The 20,396-nt window shown below is 43.3% G+C and overlaps 1 protein-coding gene across 3 annotated transcripts in view; it reads left to right on the top strand.

The window, feature by feature from the left end:
• bcar1 (BCAR1 scaffold protein, Cas family member) overlaps positions 1 to 20,396 on the top strand; it is a 116,531-nt gene that overhangs the window by 67,867 nt on the left and 28,268 nt on the right. For all 3 annotated transcript variants that reach the window (XM_034196271.1, XM_034196278.1, XM_034196261.1), the window contains exon 2: positions 14,903 to 15,592. In XM_034196271.1, coding sequence (XP_034052162.1) covers positions 14,903 to 15,592 — 690 coding nt within the window. The remainder of the gene's footprint in view (positions 1 to 14,902; positions 15,593 to 20,396) is intronic.

Here is a 20,396-nt window from a genome sequence, read left to right as displayed (position 1 = left end):
CCAGGGTTACTGTATAGCCTGTGTCCACCAGTGCAGTGCAGGGCACCCCTTCCACAGCGACAGGGACATAGCAGGAATCCCCACCACCAGCACGGCCCACCGCGATGACAGGCTCCACGCATGTGCTGTCATCTTCTTCAGGAAGGCGTAGAGTCTGGCTCCCCCGGCTGTGCTGTCGGGCTCCTTCCTCGGATGTCTGAGTTGGTGACAATAAAGCTGTGGTTTGGTTGGGGAATTTTTGGGCTTGGCTCCGCATCTTCTCCTTTATGCGGGCCCCCCGTCGTTTCCCTGGGTCCGGTGTGCCTTGGGGCAGTCTCTGGCCAAATGTCCTGGCTGACCACACCCCCAGCAGACCCTGGTACTTGGTCTGCGTGTTGGCTGCAGAGAAATAGCCCTTATCATTTCAGTCATCTCGGTAACCCATGCAGGCTTCTCCTCCTCCCTGCAGCTCCTCACAGCCAGTGCTGCCGGCCCTCCGTTGCTCCTAGCAGCTCCACTCCACACATTCTCTCTCTCCACAGCCATCTCCAAGGCCGCCTGCAAGGACTGTGGATGCTGCAGCTGTACCTCGACCCTCAAGTCCGCAGGGAGAAGAGCCCTGATGAATTGATCACGTGCCAGCTCACTCTGCACTCCGGGTGGCATGTGTGCATACGCCCGCCGCGTCAGGCTCTCCACGTCGTTAGCCAACGCACGCAGCGTCTCTCCAAACTCCCTACAGCGGTTACTCAACTCATTCCGGAGCAGCTCTGGCGGGAAACACTGTCCAAACCGCCTCTTCAAAGCCCCCGCTAACGCTTCATAGCTGTGTCGGTCCTCAGGGCTAAGTAGTAGCAGACCTGAAAGAGCCTCGTCTGTGAGGCACAAAGCTAGCTGTAGTGCTTTAGTCTCTATTGACCACCCCACGGCATGTGCAAGTAGTTCAAATTGGGCATGGAAAGCCTCCCAGTCTGCCTTACCCGAGTATTTGGGTGTTTTCACGGACGCGGCGGCTGCTACTGGTTGATGGGCGCCCCCATTGTTGTTTACATCCAGCTTTGAAATAGTGCGAAATGCCGCTGAAGACGGCAACATTCCCGCGTCTCTAGCCATCTTCACCGCCGACTCCCTCAGGCGCTCTCTCGCCTCCCGTGCACTCATGAACTCCCCGCTCATGTCCTTCGACCACCCGCATGCTCCATCTTCCTCTCCATCACTACTTTCCTGCTTCACTCCCATCTTGCTGAACTTTTCCATCTCCGCTAGCTTACCGGCTAGCTCCGTGACGCAGTTACGAACTCCCGTCAGGATAGATGTCCTCCGTTCGAAAAGTCACTTCTGACACCAATGTAACGATCACAAAGGGAGTCGGAAACAGGCTGCTAGTTATTAGGCTTTAATAACTCTTATTCACAGATGATCACAGGTCCATGTACAGCTTGTGGGTTCAACCTCACACTAACACTAACTTCCACACATACCCATATGTATATCAGTGTCTACGTCACAACTTCCCGCCCTCCCCCGTCTGCTCCCCCAACCACAGGCCCGCACCTCAACCAGCATCACTGTGCAGCTCTATGATTGGCAGAGAGACGGGGGATGCCTGAGTGACACCCTCAGCATCCTATACAGGGTCGCTACAGCAGTAACGCGTGTCGGGCAATGTTAGTAACTGTAGTATGATTACTGAATTATAAAAGTAACGCGTTACATTTGTCGGTGTAACGCGTTACTTTGTACTCTGCATATAAGTAGATTGCATTGGGAAGAAACAAAAGCAAAACACATGCACATGCTCCTCTGTCATGTGAAGGCTAATCCTGAAACCAACAACAAATGTGTTACTGCCATTACAATCTCTCACACACACACTTTCTGTGTCCCTCCCTGCAGAGGGATTTCTCGTATACTCCAATGACTGGTTTCTATCTGTGTGGTGAGGCAGAATGTGTTGTGTGTTTTTGTCTTGTCCTTGTTACTATAGAGGAGCCACTCATGACTGCACATGTGCATGCACTGTATGAATATGTTTACTGAAAAGAGTGGTGCAGGAAAGAGTCCTAAAACCCGGTAATGAGTTAGCATTTTACCACCACTGGTTTCCCTGTTCTCAAAGTCAAAGTTTTTTTTGAGAAGTTTATGTGTAGATGCCTGAAATAAGGTATGTGGTTAACACAAGCTGAAGAGATGTTGATGTTTTGTCCTACTACATAAAACACGTCAGTAAATACCCAACAGGTGAACGTCTGAAGCTTTTACGTAGCTATCAAACAGAGGTGACTAACAAGTGGCTAAGTGAGACTACTAAACAGGGAGAACATTAGCCGCCTTTAGCTTAGCCGTGTTGACGTGAAGACATTCGCCCATGGTTTAGCTTGTTTGTAGCCTAAAGTAAAGTTGGCTTTTTATTTCCGGTGATGTTTGTCGAAGACCTATTTTTTCCGCAAAATGATGAAGTCCAATGGACAAATCCCATTACTATTTGGTCGAGGGAGCCCTTGCATTGCTAACTTCCAATGGCTAACATTTCACAGAGGTGGAGCAGAGTAACCAACATAGAGGTGTTTTCCTGAATCTGTACAATCATTATCGTTTGTTGGCTGCTTGATTCATTCCAAGTTCTCTGTTGGCTGTGATGCAAAAGCGTGTAAAAAAACGTTCCCCTTTGAGAATCTGTCGTCTCTCACTTCTCCCACTCTGTCCCGCTTTGCTGTGCCCTGCTCCAGCTCAGCCAGACTCAGGCTGCAGGGAGCTGTTAGACTTACTGCTGGAGAGCTAGAGATGATGGACAGAGCAGATCCAAACAATGAGAGAGAAGAAACAGAAAGAGCAGAAATAAATTGTCTTTGCTGCAGAGATGGCAGGGGGGAGACGTTAAGGAAAGAGAGACAGACAGGGGGAGTGCCATGAAGGGCCTTTTACACTTGTTCTTTGTGCATTGTGGTGAAAAGGCACACACACACACTGGCAGACAAACACACAAAGTAAAACACATAAAACCTCTTGTGGCAGGCTATTATTTGTCCCCAGGGGTCAAATAGGAGGCAAGAGACAAAAGGACATTAAGCCGCACACACACACACACACACACACACACACACACACACACACACACACACACACTCAGATGAGCGACCTGTCTATACTGAGCCCGCTGCACCAGCTGTTCACATTACTTTCTCCTCAGTGGACATCTCTTGCTGTTTCTTCCCTTCTCTTGTCTCTTCTTTGTAGCAGTTGCACTTGCTAGATATAATTTTTTTTAAATAATTGACAAACTAAAATGTCAAGAAACCTTATTTTTGTAGTATTGATGGTAAAAGGCCATGCAAAGTATCAGTCTAAAGATGGTATTGCATATCATTCAGTTCAATAACAGCCAACCGTTCAAAACAAAGGGCGATTACTTCCCTCTTTCATTCATTGTTTAGTCTATGAATGAAAGCTATTTCTTACAACCCAAGGACATCTTCAGATGTGTTGTCGGAGTGAAAGATGATGTCAATGATCTTCCACGCAGCAACATTGTAAATATGAAAAGTGATACATGTTGGAATGGTTTGATTCACTTTGTATGAATTAAGTAACTTATTCAAGTCCACACGATTTCTGCTGAATTTGTTGTCAAAGTCATCCTAATTGTTCAGAAAGCCATGTTATAATATAAGCTAAATTTATGAAATAATAGCTGTTGTAATAGCAAAAACTAAGGTGGAAAATGTATGTGCTTGCTACATTTAGTTCATCAATAATTGAGGGATTATCAGAGATATTCGTAACTCCTGGAGATACAGTATCAAATGTCCAAAACGAAATGAGTTGTAGGGCTGCAAAATGAATCAAAAATGTATTAAAATAGCAATACGGAGGAGGCGCTATATTTGGGAATATCATTCTATTTTAATATTGTGGTGATGCAGAGAAGGCCCAGCCTCAAAACTATTTTGCAGACATCAGGGCTGAACGCTAACTTTTAAAAGTGGTTGCCAGGCTGGCAACCAGGCATCAGCTTTTGGTTGCCAAAACTGAAAATACGGTTGCCATTTTTAGTCACCTTATATTTTAAACAATTAAGATACTATACAGTTATACATCAATGTAATAATGAACATGTGACACAAAAGAATGTTCAAATGCTTTACAATAAGTAATTAACACAATTATTTGAAACTTAAGTGGTAGGAAACTTGTCCACCCTCAATTGCTGGTATACAAAACACCAGTAGTGCAGCTGTCATGTTCTTCACAGATCACTAGTTTCTTGGTCATCCGTTGTCTCCCTTTCAAATGTTGGTTTTCTTGACCTTTGTGCGGACCCCCACCATAGATCCACTGACCCTTCAGCATTGAAGTCTTGGATTGGCCAGACTAATACATTTCTAATGTTAAATAAATGAAAACCATTCACAGTTAAGAATTAGATATGAATTATTAATGCTGTGAATTACCTTTAATATGTCTAACTATATTTAAAACGTGTTACCTTTTTATAGAAGTGATTATGATTTTATGCTAATATGTTCCTATGGTAAAGTTTCGTTTTGCACTTTTATTTTGGTAGTAATAAGATCGGGACTCTTATTTTGAAGGAACTTTTACCGGAAGTGAATGCACAACGGAGCAGAATGTACATATATATTTCGCCTCCCAAGACTTTACACATTTCCTCTTTGCTTTCGTTCGGGTTCACCTTGCGCTTTATCAGTTGAATCACTTTGAACATTCGTTTGAGATGTTGACGGGTTGGCCGAACTTTTTACCCCACAGTCAAACAACTTAATTTGCTTCGCCATTTGTTGTAAAACAAACACACCGCGCACGCGAGTAAACGTGCATCGATTTCTGGCTCCGTAATCACACCAATGCACGTGCAACTTAAGTATCAGGTTCCGACTGGTCACATCAATAATTAAATATCACTCCTAATACAACAAATAATTAACATGTATCTATAGAGATGTCCCGATCGCGTGATCGGGGATCGGAGCCGATCACGTGATTTCAAAAGATCGGAATCGGGAGAAAAAAATCGGGGATCGGGAATATTTTTTTTTTATAAAATATTTTTATAATTGTATTTAATGTTACAAAACAAAAATGACCATGTTCACGTCTTAAAGTCATCCTGAGGCCTTAGTTTTGGTTTAAAATGACACAACATCATGTAAGTGTTGCTTCTTGTGGGCTTGTTTTCATAGACCTGGTTGCTTATTTCTCTCAAAGCTGGCAACAGAGTGGGCGCAGTGTCTAATAGTAGCAGTAAGCTAACGAGAGACTACGTTCAGCTGGTGACTCGGGAGTCGGGACAGAGCAAATGTCAGGAGTTTGGAAGTATTATAAAATTTAAACCGAAGGCAGTGTAACAGCCAGATGCAATGTTTGCAAGAAGGAGGTTCCGTGTGGTGGAAAGAACAGAGCTACGTTCAACACGACCAATCTAATACGCCACCTGAGAAACAAACACCAACAACACGACGAGTACACAGCGGCCACTCAGGTAACGGCACAGAAACAACCAACACTTTCAGAGACTTTTAAAAAGGAAAGAGAAACTGGCCCAGAACAGTGAAAAGGCCAAAAAAAATAACAGCCAAGATAGCTGAATTCATCGCGTTGGATGACCAGCCGTTATCTGTTACCTTTTTTTCCTCTTAATGCATTGCATAAAGATCGGATCTGGAAAAATCGGTATCGGCAGATTGTCAAAATCAAATGATCGGAATCGGATCGGGAGCAAAACAAGGTGATCGGGACATCCCTATTTATCTATTTTGGGGTGCACATTTAGCTGTTTGCTGTCCTTATTTCTTTATGTTAAAAACTGGTTGCCACTGATGGAAACCAAAGGCCAAGAAGTGGTTGACATGTTTTCTGAATGGTTGGTCATGCGTATATAGCTACAGTGTAGTTATGACGATGGAAACCTTATGTCACAGGCTCCTCCAACAGTGCAACACAATAACACAGAAGAAGAAAAACAGAAAAAACTGCAAGTAAATGGCAACCTGGCAACCGTTACTGTCGAGCCCTGCAGACTTTAAAAATCTTCTTAACAAATCACAAAGAGATCAGTTTTTTTATAAAAATGTGAATAGTTTTTTTTAAAACCTATCATTCCACATAATATATCGCAAATGCAATGTCAAACAAATGAATGATTGTTTTTCCAAAATCGTGAGGACCTAATCAGTTGATCAAAGTATGTACTTTTTTCTAAAGTGATATTTTTTTATTGAAAGATATATTATATTTGCAACTAAGCTAAACAGACGTCATATATGAACCGTTCCCATTAGATGTTTAGTTCTCTTAGTAAAGTCCTGAGAGGAGGAGTGTCCGCCCTTTAAAGCCTCTCTTTGTCCGTCCTGTTTCATCCTCCATCGTCTCCCTGACGACACGACGCCATTGAAGTTCTGGCGTCGCTCTGCCGCAGCCAGTTGTCTCGGTGACGGTCGTTGTGGGGCCTCATTCTGCTGGGATTTATCCCCAGAGGTCTGGCTAATGTGATTAGCTCCCACTGTGCTCTCATTTCTCCACATTGCCAGCCGCCGCTGCAGAGTGCTCCTACAAGTGTCTACTTGACGGCTTTCTCTTGCTGAATAGCAGACAAGGATGTTTGGCGGCAATTGCTATGCTAAGCTGATTGGGCTTTTCAAAGCTTAATTCATGTTTACTGCCACAAAGCAGTACCTTATAATGCAGTAGAAACCTCATCACGGGTCCATGGGTCTGTCAAGCACTTGTCTCCAGAGCCAAGTATAAATGTAAAGCAGGACAGAAAGGGTTAGGGTTCAGAGTCTAACAGAAATCTATTCTTGTCATTGTAATTCTGTACCTCAAACAGTACTCAGCTCACCACTGTACAGTATGATAGAAAGTGAATAAGTCTTGGATCATGAATCCACTTTTACAATAAAAACATTACATGTTCAAGGTTCAAGGCTTTTATTGGTCATGCGTATATAGCTACAGTGTAGTTATGACAATGGAAACCTTATGTCACAGGCTCCTCCAACAGTGCAACACAATAACACAGAAGAAGAAAAACAGAAAAAACTGCAAGTAAATACAAAAAGAAAAAAAGTGAAATAGTGCAATAAGAGTCTATATGCAAGTGATTGAATATGATATATTAGATACATCATTTCTAAGTTGCAGCCAGATTAATGTTATGGATGTTGCTGTTCAGGTGTTTAACAGATTTTGCTTCAACAGTTCAGTTGTTTAACAGTCTTATTGCCTGTGGGATGAAACTGTCTCTGAATCTGGTGGTTGTAGTCCTGATGCTGCGGTAACGCCTGCCAGACGGCAGCAGACAGAACAGTTTGTGGCTGGGGTGATGGGGGTCTTTAATAATCCGGAGGGATTTCTTCCTGAGCCGCTGGGAGTAAAGGTCCTCCATGGATGGCAGCTCCGTCCTGGTGATTCACCACCCTCTGTAGAGTCTTACGGTTGAGGGCGGTGCCGGTGCAGCTGCCGTACCAGGCCGTGATGCAGCCAGTCAGGATGCTCTCTATGGTGCACCTGTAGAAGGTCAGGATCCTCTCTATGGTCCACCTGTAGAAGGTCAGGATCCTCTCTATGGTACACCTGTAGAAGGTCAGGATCCTCTCTATGGTGCACCTGTAGAAGGTCAGGATCCTCTCTATGGTGCACCTGTAGAAGGTCAGGATCCTCTCTATGGTGCACCTGTAGAAGGTCAGGATCCTCTCTATGGTGCACTTGTAGAAGGTCAGGATCCTCTCTATGGTGCACCTGTAGAAGTTCAGGATACTCTCTATGGTGCACCTGTAGAAGGTCAGGATCCTCTCTATGGTGCACCTGTAGAAGGTCAGGATCCTCTCTATGGTGCACCTGTAGAAGGTCAGGATCCTCTCTATGGTGCACCTGTAGAAGGTCAGGATACTCTCTATGGTGCACCTGTAGAAGGTCAGGATACTCTCTATGGTGCACCTGTAGAAGGTCAGGATCCTCTCTATGGTGCACCTGTAGAAGGTCAGGATACTCTCTATGGTGCACCTGTAGAAGGTCAGGATCCTCTCTATGGTGCACCTGTAGAAGGTCAGGATGCTCTCTATGGTGCACCTGTAGAAGGTCAGGATCTTCTCTATGGTGCACCTGTAGAAGGTCAGGATACTCTCTATAGAGAACCGCAGTGACACGTCCTAAAACCCGGAAGTAAGTTAGCATTTTTACCACATCCGGTTCCTTCGATAAAAAGCAATGCAATTTCTCCATAGGATTTTGGAAAATAGCTCCAAATAAGGTCTGTGGTTGAAACACATTTAAGAGACGGATCACGTTTTGTTCTACGACATTAAATCCATCAGCAGTGACCCACTTGTGATTTATGAAGAGTTTACGTGTCTGAAAAACGATGGTCTTGGTAACCCAAGTGGCTGAATAGGACTACAGAAGTTGTCCAGGCCGTTTTACGTCATTACACCGAACACGTAAAACACTCCCGCTAAGTTTGTTTGCCCTGTTCTGCTTGAAAGCAAGTTCCTGCCTCCTGCAAACTGTTCAAACAAACACTTCAACTTGTACCATTTACAATCTGTATGTTTGAATATGGATCTTAAGTTGGCGTGACGTTGAAGCAGCGACCCTGCTGTAGTGCCTTTATAGCATAACGTTAGCATTTTGCTTCTTGCGACTAGATTTATGAATAGAAAATTATAAAAGTAGGATAGACATGTGGAGATTATCCGGCTGAACAAAACGTGATCCGTCTCTTAAATGTGTGTCAACCACAGACCTTATTTCCAGCTATTTTCCAAAATCCTATGGAGAAATTGCATGGCGTTTTTGACGAAGGAACCGAAGGAGTTTACATCCGGGTTTTAGGATGCGTCACTGCGGTTCTCTATGGTGGTCAGGATGCTCTCTATGGTGCACCTGTAGAAGGTCAGGATGCTCTCTATGGTGCACCTGTAGAAGGTCAGGATCCTCTCTATGGTACACCTGTAGAAGGTCAGGATCCTCTCTATGGTGCACCTGTAGAAGGTCAGGATGCTCTCTATGGTCCACCTGTAGAAGGTCAGGATCCTCTCTATGGTGCACCTGTAGAAGGTCAGGATCCTCTCTATGGTGCACCTGTAGAAGTTGCAGAGTATCCTGGAGTCCATGTTGAACCTCCTCAGCCTGCGGAGGAAGAAGAGCCGCTGTCGAGCTTTTTGGTGATGATGGTGGTGTGAAGAGTCCATGTCAGGTTCTCAGTGATGAGTCCATGTCAGGTCCTCAGTGATGAGTCCATGTCAGGTTCTCAGTGATGAGTCCATGTCAGGTCCTCAGTGATGAGTCCATGTCAGGTCCTCAGTGATGAGTCCATGTCAGGTCCTCAGTGATGAGTCCATGTCAGGTCCTCAGTGATGAGTCCATGTCAGGTCCTCAGTGATGAGTCCATGTCAGGTCCTCAGTGATGAGTCCATGTCAGGTTCTCAGTGATGAGTCCATGTCAGGTCCTCAGTGATGAGTCCATGTCAGGTCCTCAGTGATGTGGACATTGAGGAACCTGAAGCTGCTGACTCTCTCCACCGTAGTCCCATTGATGGCGATGGGGGCGTGTCCCTCTCTCTGCTGCTTCCTGTAATCCACAATCAGCTCCTTTGTTTTGCTGACGTTGAGATGGAGGTTGTTATCCTGGCACCAAGATGTCAGGTTTGCGACCTCCTCTCTGTACGCCGTCTCGTCGTGCAACTTTAGCTAACGCTTTTATCCAAAGTGACTTCCATAAACTTCAATACCGTAGACATGACGTACAGGACCAGTCTTTGGGTTTCAGTTTATTGCCCAAAGACACTTTGACATGTTGACTACAGGGGCTGGAGATCAAACCACTGAACCTCTGATTGGAAGACGCCCATTTATCCTGAGCCCCAGCCGCCATGTTTCATGGAGAATCTCTCTACCTTTACTCAAAACATAATTCCTACAATCACCTCTGACCACTGCTGCAGGGCAACTGCAGAAGAGGCAGGAGCAGACATTTTGTTCCTGGGTGTTGTTTCAATGTTCAATATTGGTGCCAATACAGTTTTCTACAAAATATATGTTTTCTATTTACATATCTTCATCATACGTTCAGTTTTATGTTCCATAGTGACTAATTGAGACTAAACGTCATCAAACCATGTCATGTTATGTTATGCTACCGTTTTGTAATTCGTTTATAGCCTAACAGTAGCTTTTTACTTCTATAAAAGTTGTGTTAATATGTGGAGATCCTATGAACTATGAAACCAATTTTATTTTTTATTTATATATATCTTTGGAAGAATACGTTATCCAACCAGAAATGTTATAATAAAGTTCTCAGTTAAAGAAATCCTTGTTTTCCCATCGAAATAGGATGCAATTTTCAATAATGGGAAGTTGGATTGGAATATTAATAACGATGTCTTAAAAACACCAACTTTTCATTGGATAATTTTAGCCTTTGTAATAATTAATGACATATTTTCATCTCATATCTCATGTAGTAACAGGGTACAATACAAACCAATTGTTTAACCAGTTAATACTATGTAGATTACGCATACTGTTCCCTTTTTAAACATATGTAATGAACAGGATTCAATCTCTACCCTTTCTACAGTATGGCAGCTTTATTTGGGGAGACACTAACTTCATTCTAAAAGTTGTGCTGATCTGTGATTGGACGAACTCGACTGGGAATGACAAAGAGACGGAAATAGAGAGAGCATGAGAAGCTATTCAGGGTGACTGTAGGACCTCAGGGTCCAGCCATTGACTCATGTGTGAATCATCCTCTGCACTTCCTGTTTCTCTGGACACTGGACTGGACTTAGATAGGGGATTTCCTTGTGTGTGTGTGTGTGTGTGTGTGTGTGTGTGTGTGTGTGTGTGTGTGTGTGTGTGTGTGTGTGTGTGTGTGTGTGTGGTGTGTGTGTGTGTGTGTGTGTGTGTGTGTGTGTGTGTGTGTGTGTGTGTGTGTGTGTGTGTGTGTGTGTGTGTGTGTGTGTGTGTGTGTGTGTGTGTGTGTGTGTGTGTGTGTGTGTGTGTGTGTGTGTGTGTGTGTGTGTGTGTGTTACCTTTAGCCACAGCCACCTGTTCTGTTTCCGTGTCCTGACACACTGGTGCAGGTCTGATCTAACATGACTCTAATGATTAGCTTGTCTTTCATCCAGCCCCTCTGAGCTCTATCATATCTGTTGGAGCTATTTATTTGTAATAGTTATTGGCTAAACATTGACTTGCTGTTGTATAGAGTTATCTCATCATTATTTAATCTATTTGAGTAGCTGTTTCTGATGTTGTCTTGAAGGCAGCCTCAGGCACTGGGCTTACGCTTTTTATTGATCGTTTTTTTAATTGTTTTTTTTTTCTAGGGCAAGGTAGGAGGCATTACCAAGAAGCCATTTTTCTTTGTACTTTGTAATGGTAGAAGTAAAGTAAGAACACAACAAATGCCTGGATCATGGACTTTATCCCTTCGTAGGATTTTGTTACCTGGTACCTCGACAGAAATGTAATTTGGGTTTTATTTGGTTTGAGAACAAACACCTGCTACAATATCATAAAGCACTTTGTTGGACAGCAATCCCTTTCAAACACTGGTATATGTTCTCTCAAACAAAGCAAAGTGTTCTGTTTTCCGACAAGCATAACATCCTCTATGCACAGCCAGTGAATGGGACTTTAAGGTTATTCAACTGCAACACTCCTGCTACTGCTGTATCTTATTAGAGAGAACTCTTCAAACAGTTCTCTCTACATGCAGCTCAGCACAACACTTTCATCTCACATCCAACATGCACTAATGCAGCCGAAACACATCTCAGATCAACCTTACAACAGACAGGAGGACACTTCATTGTTGCATGGACTGTGCTACCTCACAGTGATAACACAGACATTAATAAGAGATAAGAGATGTGTCTGTATTTCAGTTGTGCACAGAGAATTTCCAAATGACATGAGAATGCAAATATTGTTAATCTTAAAAGTCAATTAGCTGGAAGTCTCAGTTAATCTGCTGTGGAGGTTTGAAGTGTCATCATTGAAGTTACATTCTGGACCCCAATTGGCTCCAAACTAGTTGTGATGTCACAAAGTCCTGCTGGTATGTTACACTGAGATTTAAGGTGAGCTCAGAGAAAACCTTATCGTATGAACCAGCCTTCTATCGTTAAGTTAAACTTTGTCATAACATCATAGTCCACAGTGAGGCTCAGATATACATGTGATGGAACAAGAGGCAATGCATTTTGACTAAAGGTCAGTAAAGTATATGACAAGAAAGACAGAGAAAAGATGAGTCTCTAGGAAAGAGTTTTGATGACAAATGAACTGAGTACCACATCATTTTAGAGTGTCTGACATTTAGTTGTTTCCTTTAAAGAGGGAATTCTCCTCGCCTGTTAACACAACTGGTGAATGAAGTTGATGAGGTGAGTCAATTAGAGTGGAGTGTCTCTTTCTGTCTCGCTCCCAGCCCCCTGTGAGGTCATGGACAGGCCCTCTTTGGCCCTCAGCCAAAGAGAGGCTCACTATAAATCTTGAAGCCAATTACATGGCCTCATTTAGATGGCCAGTTCTGTGTGTGTGTGTGTGTGTGTGTGTGTGTGTGTGTGTGTGTGTGTGTGTGTGTGTGTGTGTGTGTGTGTGTGTGTGTGTGTGTGTGTGTGTGTGTGTGTGTGTGTGTGTGTGTGTGTGTGTGTGTGTGTGTGTGTGTGTGTGTGTGTGTGTGTGTGTGTGTGCGTGTGTGTGTGTGTGTGTGTGTGTGTGTGTGTGTGTGTGTGTGTGTGTGCGTGTGTGTCACTGCCTGTATCTTAACAGTAAGATTAGGATGAGGCATGATTTCTAAATAATAGCCCAAAGAGTTACTGTTTTCTTACAGGAAGCAATGACAAGGCCTATTTTTTTTTCAAATTAAAAGCCCTTTAAATAGCCTGTATATTATCAGAAATATTAAGTTTAGGCTTGTTTTTCAAAATAAAAGCCCAAAGAGTTACTATATTCTTACAGGACGCTCTGGACAAGGCCTGTTTTACAAATGAAAAGCACCTTAGAGTTACTGTATCTTTACAGAAAGCTAAGAATAATGCATGTTTTTCAAAACAAAAGCCCAATTCATTAATTGAATCCTAACAGGAAGATAAGCATGAGTCTTGTATCCTTGCAGGAAGCACCTGACGATGCATGTTGAATTAAAAGGAAAGACCCAGAAAGGAACTGTAAGAAAAAGGGAGATCAGGTTTATCTTTCAAATCAAAGCCACAATACAGCTACTGATATCATTATCTACTTAGCGTCTGAAATAGCATTGAGATTAGCATGCGGAATGTGAATCTCTTTGACCTTTTAATTTGTGTACTGTATGTGTTTGTTGTTACTGTGAATGAATGTTGATTATGTTTGCAATGCAATATGATCCGCTTTCCTCACTAAATGTTGGGACACTACCGATCAGATAGCTTTTGAATAAAAAATTAGTCATATTGACTTTTTATGCTTTTATGTTGGTTTATTACCTTGATCAAACAGTTATAGTGGTTCAGTGTCCTTGTACTTTGCCCTCTCTTTGGCCGCATGCTAACACAGCATGTCATTTATGAAAATTAATTGGAATATGGCTGGAGCTGCCGTTCTCATTCTATGCACAGCTGTGGCTGTGGATTGTTCAGTGTATCTCCCGTGAGGACACACTCCCATGACTCACCACAGGGACATTTATCAAAGCTGCTGGCTCTCCATTCCAAACTCCGGACTCATTAGAAGTATCCCTAAAAAGTATGAATACTGAATGTGTGCTGTCGATCAATATCATGGACCCATACAAATATTTGATAATGATGAGGCATTCAAAATATGTTAATTATAAGGGAGGAGGAAGTAGCAGGGTATTTTACATTGGAAAATGGAGACAAAATCTTGCTATAACTGTCTGTTATGTTCACACATGAAAATATATTTTTTGGTTTCAAGTTCTGACTGCGTGGACAGGATCGACCAGCACATGTACTATCAAATGCTAAACACAAGAGATAAAGACTTTCACGTCACTACAACAATCTGAGTACACACTGGAAATGTGAACAGACAGCTGTACAGCCCACTGAGCTGTTTTGTCTTGTCAGCAGTTCTTCTTGTTCCACACAGTAACAACATCTAACACACTGGCCTTGTGGACGACTTGTTTTCCTGTTACACTGCTTTATTAACCTTAACTAGCAGATTACACAAATGTGTTTTTCTAGAATAAAAATCTGATTTTCATTGCTTTTTGGTTCATCTTAAAATGATTACAAAGGGTTATACATGACATTTTTATTTTTATTTACTTTGTCTGGTATTCTATTATTATGTCGGGCCTTAAACATGACTTTGTTGACTTTGACTTTTTACCTTAACAAGGAGCTCTTTCTCAGGTTGATATTTCTATTAAGTGTCTGTACTGTGACATGTCTCCATGCTTCAATGTTTCTCATACTGTGCTGCAGCACCTCTTTTCACCCTCTGTCTGAAACCAGAGCCCAGTCTGCTCTGATTGGTTAGCTGGCCGGCTCTGTTGTGATTGGTCAACCACTCAGAGATGTCCCGCCCCTTAGCCTATCATGTACAATATGTTGGAGCTCTAGCCAATTGAAGCGCGAGTGTTACATAGTGATGTCATTATGTTACAGAAGTAAACAAAGGAGTCCAATGGAGGCATTTCAGGCAAGGGGGGGGAGTGTGTGGGAGAGAAATTCCCTCTGGAGGAACACAGGGATTTTAGCCTTTGCAGACAATTGACATGCACAAAAACCTATAGGACACACTACAGGAAAGGGAACCTCAAAAGGCATAATACGGCCTCGTTTAAATTGTTGATTTGTTGAAAAACAAAAACAGCACAAGGTAAACATGGACGCTCCTGAGTATGAATTATATTTCTAAATATTTCCTTCTCCCACAGAACGTGTTGGCCAAGGCGCTGTACGACAATGTGGCGGAGTCCCCGGACGAGCTGTCCTTCCGTAAGGGGGACATCATGACGGTGCTGGAGCGGGACACGCAGGGTCTGGACGGCTGGTGGCTCTGCTCCCTCCACGGTCGCCAAGGCATCGTCCCCGGCAACCGTCTCAAGCTTCTGGTCGGCATGTACGACAGCAAGCAGCAACAGGCCATGCCTTCCACGCCGGAGCCGGCCTCCTGTCCCTCTTCCATCCAGAGACCCCTCCCCCCTCTGAGCGCCTACGCCAAACCATCACCTGCTACGTCGTCTGCTACGTGCTCCTCTGGGTATCCCATTAAGCCCCTCCCCTCCACTCAGTACACATCTATGCATCCGGCGTACTCCAGCCCCGCACAGCCCAACCTTGACTCTGTGTACATGATGCCCCCCTCCCACGGCCCCAAACCGAGTCCTCAAAGTGTGTACCAGATCCCCTCTGGCCCGAGCGGACTCCCTCCAGGACCCCCCAGCAAAACCTCTCTTGCCCAGAGACAGTACCACAGCCCTGGGCAGGACATCTACCAGGTGCCCCCCTCTTTGGGCCCCGGGCCAGGCCACACTGGGGGGACAGGAGCTGGGCAGGATGTGTACCAGGTGCCCCCCTCCATGGAGAAGAGGAACTGGGAGAGCAGCACCAAGCCACTGGGCAAGGTAAGGTAGGGAGAAGGAAAGGAATGAAGGAGAGGCAATATGTAGCTGAAAATAGAAAAGTGTTGAAGCAACAGACGAGGATAGAACATTCAGTGCAATTGTTCCTGGCTGAGCTGTGGATGTTTTTGTATCACACACACACACACACACACACACACACACACACACACACACATCCTGTTATTGTCACTGTTTTCTGGTGCATGCTTCTATTTCTTGTCATACCAACATCCCAAGGTTGCTCTTGGTGCTGTGTGTGAGTTTCCAAACATTTACCGGTTATTGACAATCTGCATTGGTGTAGTGAATCAAAGTCTATGTACAGGCGTGGTTAGTGCAGTAAACCCTAACTCAACTGTTATCATTATTATTCTGGCTCTCAGTGGGGACATTCTTGTCAATTTCCAGTTAAAGAAATATAGCAAACATTTCAAATGATATTCATTTAAGATTATAAAAACACTCAAATCCAATTAGGAGAGGTGTGTTCTACTCTTCCAGTGTTGTGATACAATGCTGCATTGATTTGAAGGCACTATAGAGAAAATAATTTTTCAATATGCTGAGATAATAAGGTGTGTCCTGTACTTGTTACACTGTGTCCTCTTAGTGAGGTTCAGTATGAGTAATGCCGAGAGAAGGCTTCATGATACAGAGATGTAGAAAGACGGTTAACCTGCTGACAGGAAGGACAGAGCAGACCTTTTAGGAACACATTATAGTAAGTAATGGCTTTCTGACACGTAGATGTTCCTGACATCTTTATACAGACATGATAGAACTTTTAGGAAATGTATATGTAGTATTTGGCGCCTGGTGTTATGGGGGAAGTGTTATCAGAGCGTTGAAGGAGTTGAGAGGTTAGATAATGATGAAGAAACAAGACTGAGTTTCAGTTGTCTCACAAGCTGAACATTTTTTTTAATGATCAGATTCATCTGCAGATCTTTAAGTCTTAATGCTTTACCTGTTGTGTCCCACAATGCACTGGTATAGGGTCACAAGACGTTCAATTGCTGCTATTCTTACAATCCTATTTGCTCTCAAACACATAATGTCCTTATGATAATGTGGCTGAATCAGGTAATGCACACATATGTTTATTTAAAAGAATAAACAAATGTTCTATTAATGCAATTGCATTCCAACAATCAGAGACGATGCTATTTCAATGTTTATTACCAAAAAAACGTTAAATGATTGTCAGCAAGACACATACGAGCTCAATCTGGTAGAGCTGATAGCTTGGACCCGATATATACAATCTATATACACACACACACACAATGCTATACATTTGTATTCATGCATGCAGTTGGCATTACTGAACTTGAACACATAAGGAGGGAGACATCTGGTGAGATTACTATAACTTCATTATCATTCCTAACAAACATGGAAAACTACAAGATGAAATGTCCCTATGCCAGAACGCCATAGCAACGCTTACCTTAATGAATTTAAAACTCCACATCACTGCACCCTGCAGAACAATTCACCTTGATAAGAAGGGGAAGACAGAAGAGAGTGTGTGTGTGTGTGTGTGTGTGTGTGTGTGTGTGTGTGTGTGTGTGTGTGTGTGTGTGTGTGTGTGTGTGTGTGTGTGTGTGTGTGTGTGTGTGTGTGTGTGTGTGTGTGTGTGTGTGTGTGTGTGTGTGTGTGTGTGTGTGTGTGTGGTGTGTGTGTGTGTGTGTGTGTGTGTGTGTGTGTGTGTGTGTGCTTTCAGAGGAAATAATAAGATTGTTAATAATTCAGCTCTGATCTTGTGGTTGGATGAGTAAGCACTTTACTGCACCAGGTGACATGCTGTGTGTGTGTGTGTGTGATTGGTAATGGTTGATTCCAGCTGCTCCTCTTTCTCCTAATGTGTTCCTCTGTCTGCTTCATAATAAATGAATAAGCACAAACTGGAATGAAACAACCAAACAGATCCCTCAACTGCACCATGGGACAGTAACACTTATATGAGGTGTTTTGGATCATGTTGAAAATGGAAAAGCTATATATGAATGTGGGATGAGAGGCTGGTTGCCTTATTTCCGTAGAGCATACTGCAATCAGATTGTGTAACGTGCTCAGCATGAATCCTCTTTCATAGCATGGCATGGAATGGTAAAGTTGTTTACTGATGATGATGTGAAAGTAGAGTTGGTTGCCTGCAGCTCTAATCTAACCGCTCACTATGCCTGTGTCCATATTGTTCTATGCACACAATCTTTATCAACAAACATCCCACAGAAAGATATTCCATGACGTAATATGGCATCTCCTGAGATCATGCTCCCCTGAGGAAACCCCTTTAATTCAAAGCAATCCACTTGGTTTTCTTGTGCTGTGTCTCAATTCACATACTCCTGTACTTACATGTGGTGTTTTGAGTGCATACATGATCATTTCCTAATGCAAAGTAGAGCCAGATGCACTTGGAGTACCCACATTTTGCACTCATAACATTCAAAAATTGGAATGTGGAATGCAGGACATTTCTCACAATCAACCATCGCCCTTTAGGCTAGCTAACAGAAGTAGCGTGACCAGCGGTGACTGCTGCAGTAAACACAGCAATATATAAATAAAGGTTACACACGTGAGTTTTTTCAAAATGTAATACACATACCACTATGCCAGTGTCAAAGATAAGCCACTGTCATGTTATTGGGTTAGTTAAGCAGTCTGTAATGGTTTGCTGCCTGCAACGAAAGCATAGCTAGGTAACAGTGGCGGTCATCACTTGTTGTCGACATTCATCTTAAGTGTTAACAATACACAACATGAGGATGTTCTAAGGAGCATATCTGAATCAAGACACAGCATTAGTTTCAACCCTAAAGATAGGCACTAAGGATATAGAAATAGTTAGAACACTGTTTGTTTCTCCAAAATGTTCCTATTGTAGGATACAATGAGTACACTATCAATATCAACCATCAATGGTGGAGACTTGTGTAGAGGCTGGATATTGTTCCATATGGGTCTAACTCTTAAGGCCCTGACACACCAAGCAGTCACCAGAGGACTCGCCGACGCCGACGTCGGCTGTTGCGTCGCCGTGTTCTCCTGCGTCTTGGCCATGTGTCGCACGGGAACACACCGCAAAGACTTCAGTGCGTGAGTGGCAATAACTCTCCTTACCAGCAGGCGGCGGTAGTGTGTATTCCTCAGTAAAAATAGGCAACAACCGGAAGACAGAGAAGAAGAACAGACTGCATGATATAAACAACAACAAATAGCGTGTGCAAACTGCAGCCTGGTTATGATCCACTGCTGTCTGCCCGTCTTTGGTGCTCCACAACTACCCGAAGGGGCAAGTCTCCTGTACCGGGTGTACTGGGTTCGCAGAGAATCCACTTCTTCCTCAGCTCTTTCTCTGAAGCACACAAATAAACGATGTAAGCATTGTGGATAGTTAGCATGTCCAATTCATATCTATATTGAAATAATAAATTACATTTCACGTTAACGTCACTGTACGCTGGCAAACAATAAAAAGCCAACAGTATCTGCTAAAGAGCTCAATTGATGAAAAAGATAATCTTACCCGAGAAACCAAGTTGCGTTTCAATCTCTCGCCAGAGTCCGGTTTTCACTACTCGGTTCGAGTACCTTTTGTCTGTGATGTCGTACAGAGCTGGCCTCTCCTGGATCAATGTGATGAGCAGGTCTTCGTTTGCGTCATTCCAGATCGCCATGATGAGATGAAAATGAATATCAGTCTGTGTGTGCCTTCTTAAATCGTTTGTTTGCGTCCCTCACTTCCGTTTCGCTTCTCATGCACTGATTCGCTAGCTGAACAGCCAATCAGAGTGATTGTTTGGTCCGACTGCCAGACCCGATGCATGGCCGATTCAACATGTTGAATCGGCCATGCATCGGGACAGGCAGTCCAAATAAGGCGTGTCACGGTCGACGGTGCGGGACACACCAAATTGAGTTTGGGCGACAGGACACGCTTCGTCTCCCGACTTACGAAAACAGCCGAAATCGGCCTGGTGTGTCAGGGCCTTTATAGTGCCAAGCTAATCCCCTCTGAACCGAGTTACTGCACGTGTAAAAGGGAAAACAGTGTATAAGCTCCACCTGTATGCATCATCATTGAACTATGATGACAGTGTCTTTAACCGTTGTTGCACATTTTGGAACTGAGAGCCACAGGGTAGGAAAGTCAGGAAGTATTGGGATAAAATGATCTTCTTTCCTTGTGTCATTATGGGGTTTCTTTCAAACCCTCAAATATCAATCTTGATATCGGCCTTAAAAATCCAGTTCAACCCCCTTTAAACTGTGCAGTTCAGTCTTAATGTCCTATTAATACACTAATATACCACTATATGTATTGGAAAATACCTTATGTACTGTAGTACAATCTTTTTATTGCACATTAATACTTGAACTCCTTGTGTTTATAGTTGTATTCATTCATCTTTTATTTAGTTCCCTATAATATGGCAGCTGTCTTGAAACCCAGCTTCCCCCGGGATAAATGAAGTATTCTGATTGTGATATTTATGAATGTGTGGATACATTTGAAAGGTCTGCTCCGTGTCACCGGGGGACGATATGAATGATTTATGAATTGTTCTTTAAATATTTTTTTCACTGGGACGTTTTTCATGAAGGTCAAGGACACGTAGCGAGGGCTGAGAAAGGAGCTAACATTTTAGTCAGAGTTGCGTAAGTGCTGTGCGTGCATGCTTTATGTATTTACCTTGCCAATGCCCTTCATTGTAATGACTTGCTCTTATGCTCACTTACCTCCCATTCCCAAGTGCTCCACACACACACACACACACACACACACACACAC

The sequence above is a fragment of the Gymnodraco acuticeps genome, unplaced genomic scaffold (assembly GCF_902827175.1).
Source record: "Gymnodraco acuticeps unplaced genomic scaffold, fGymAcu1.1, whole genome shotgun sequence".
In the NCBI taxonomy this organism is placed as follows: domain Eukaryota; kingdom Metazoa; phylum Chordata; class Actinopteri; order Perciformes; family Bathydraconidae; genus Gymnodraco; species Gymnodraco acuticeps.
Note: the sequence above shows the minus strand (reverse complement) of the source record. Positions and strands in the feature narration are given on the sequence as shown.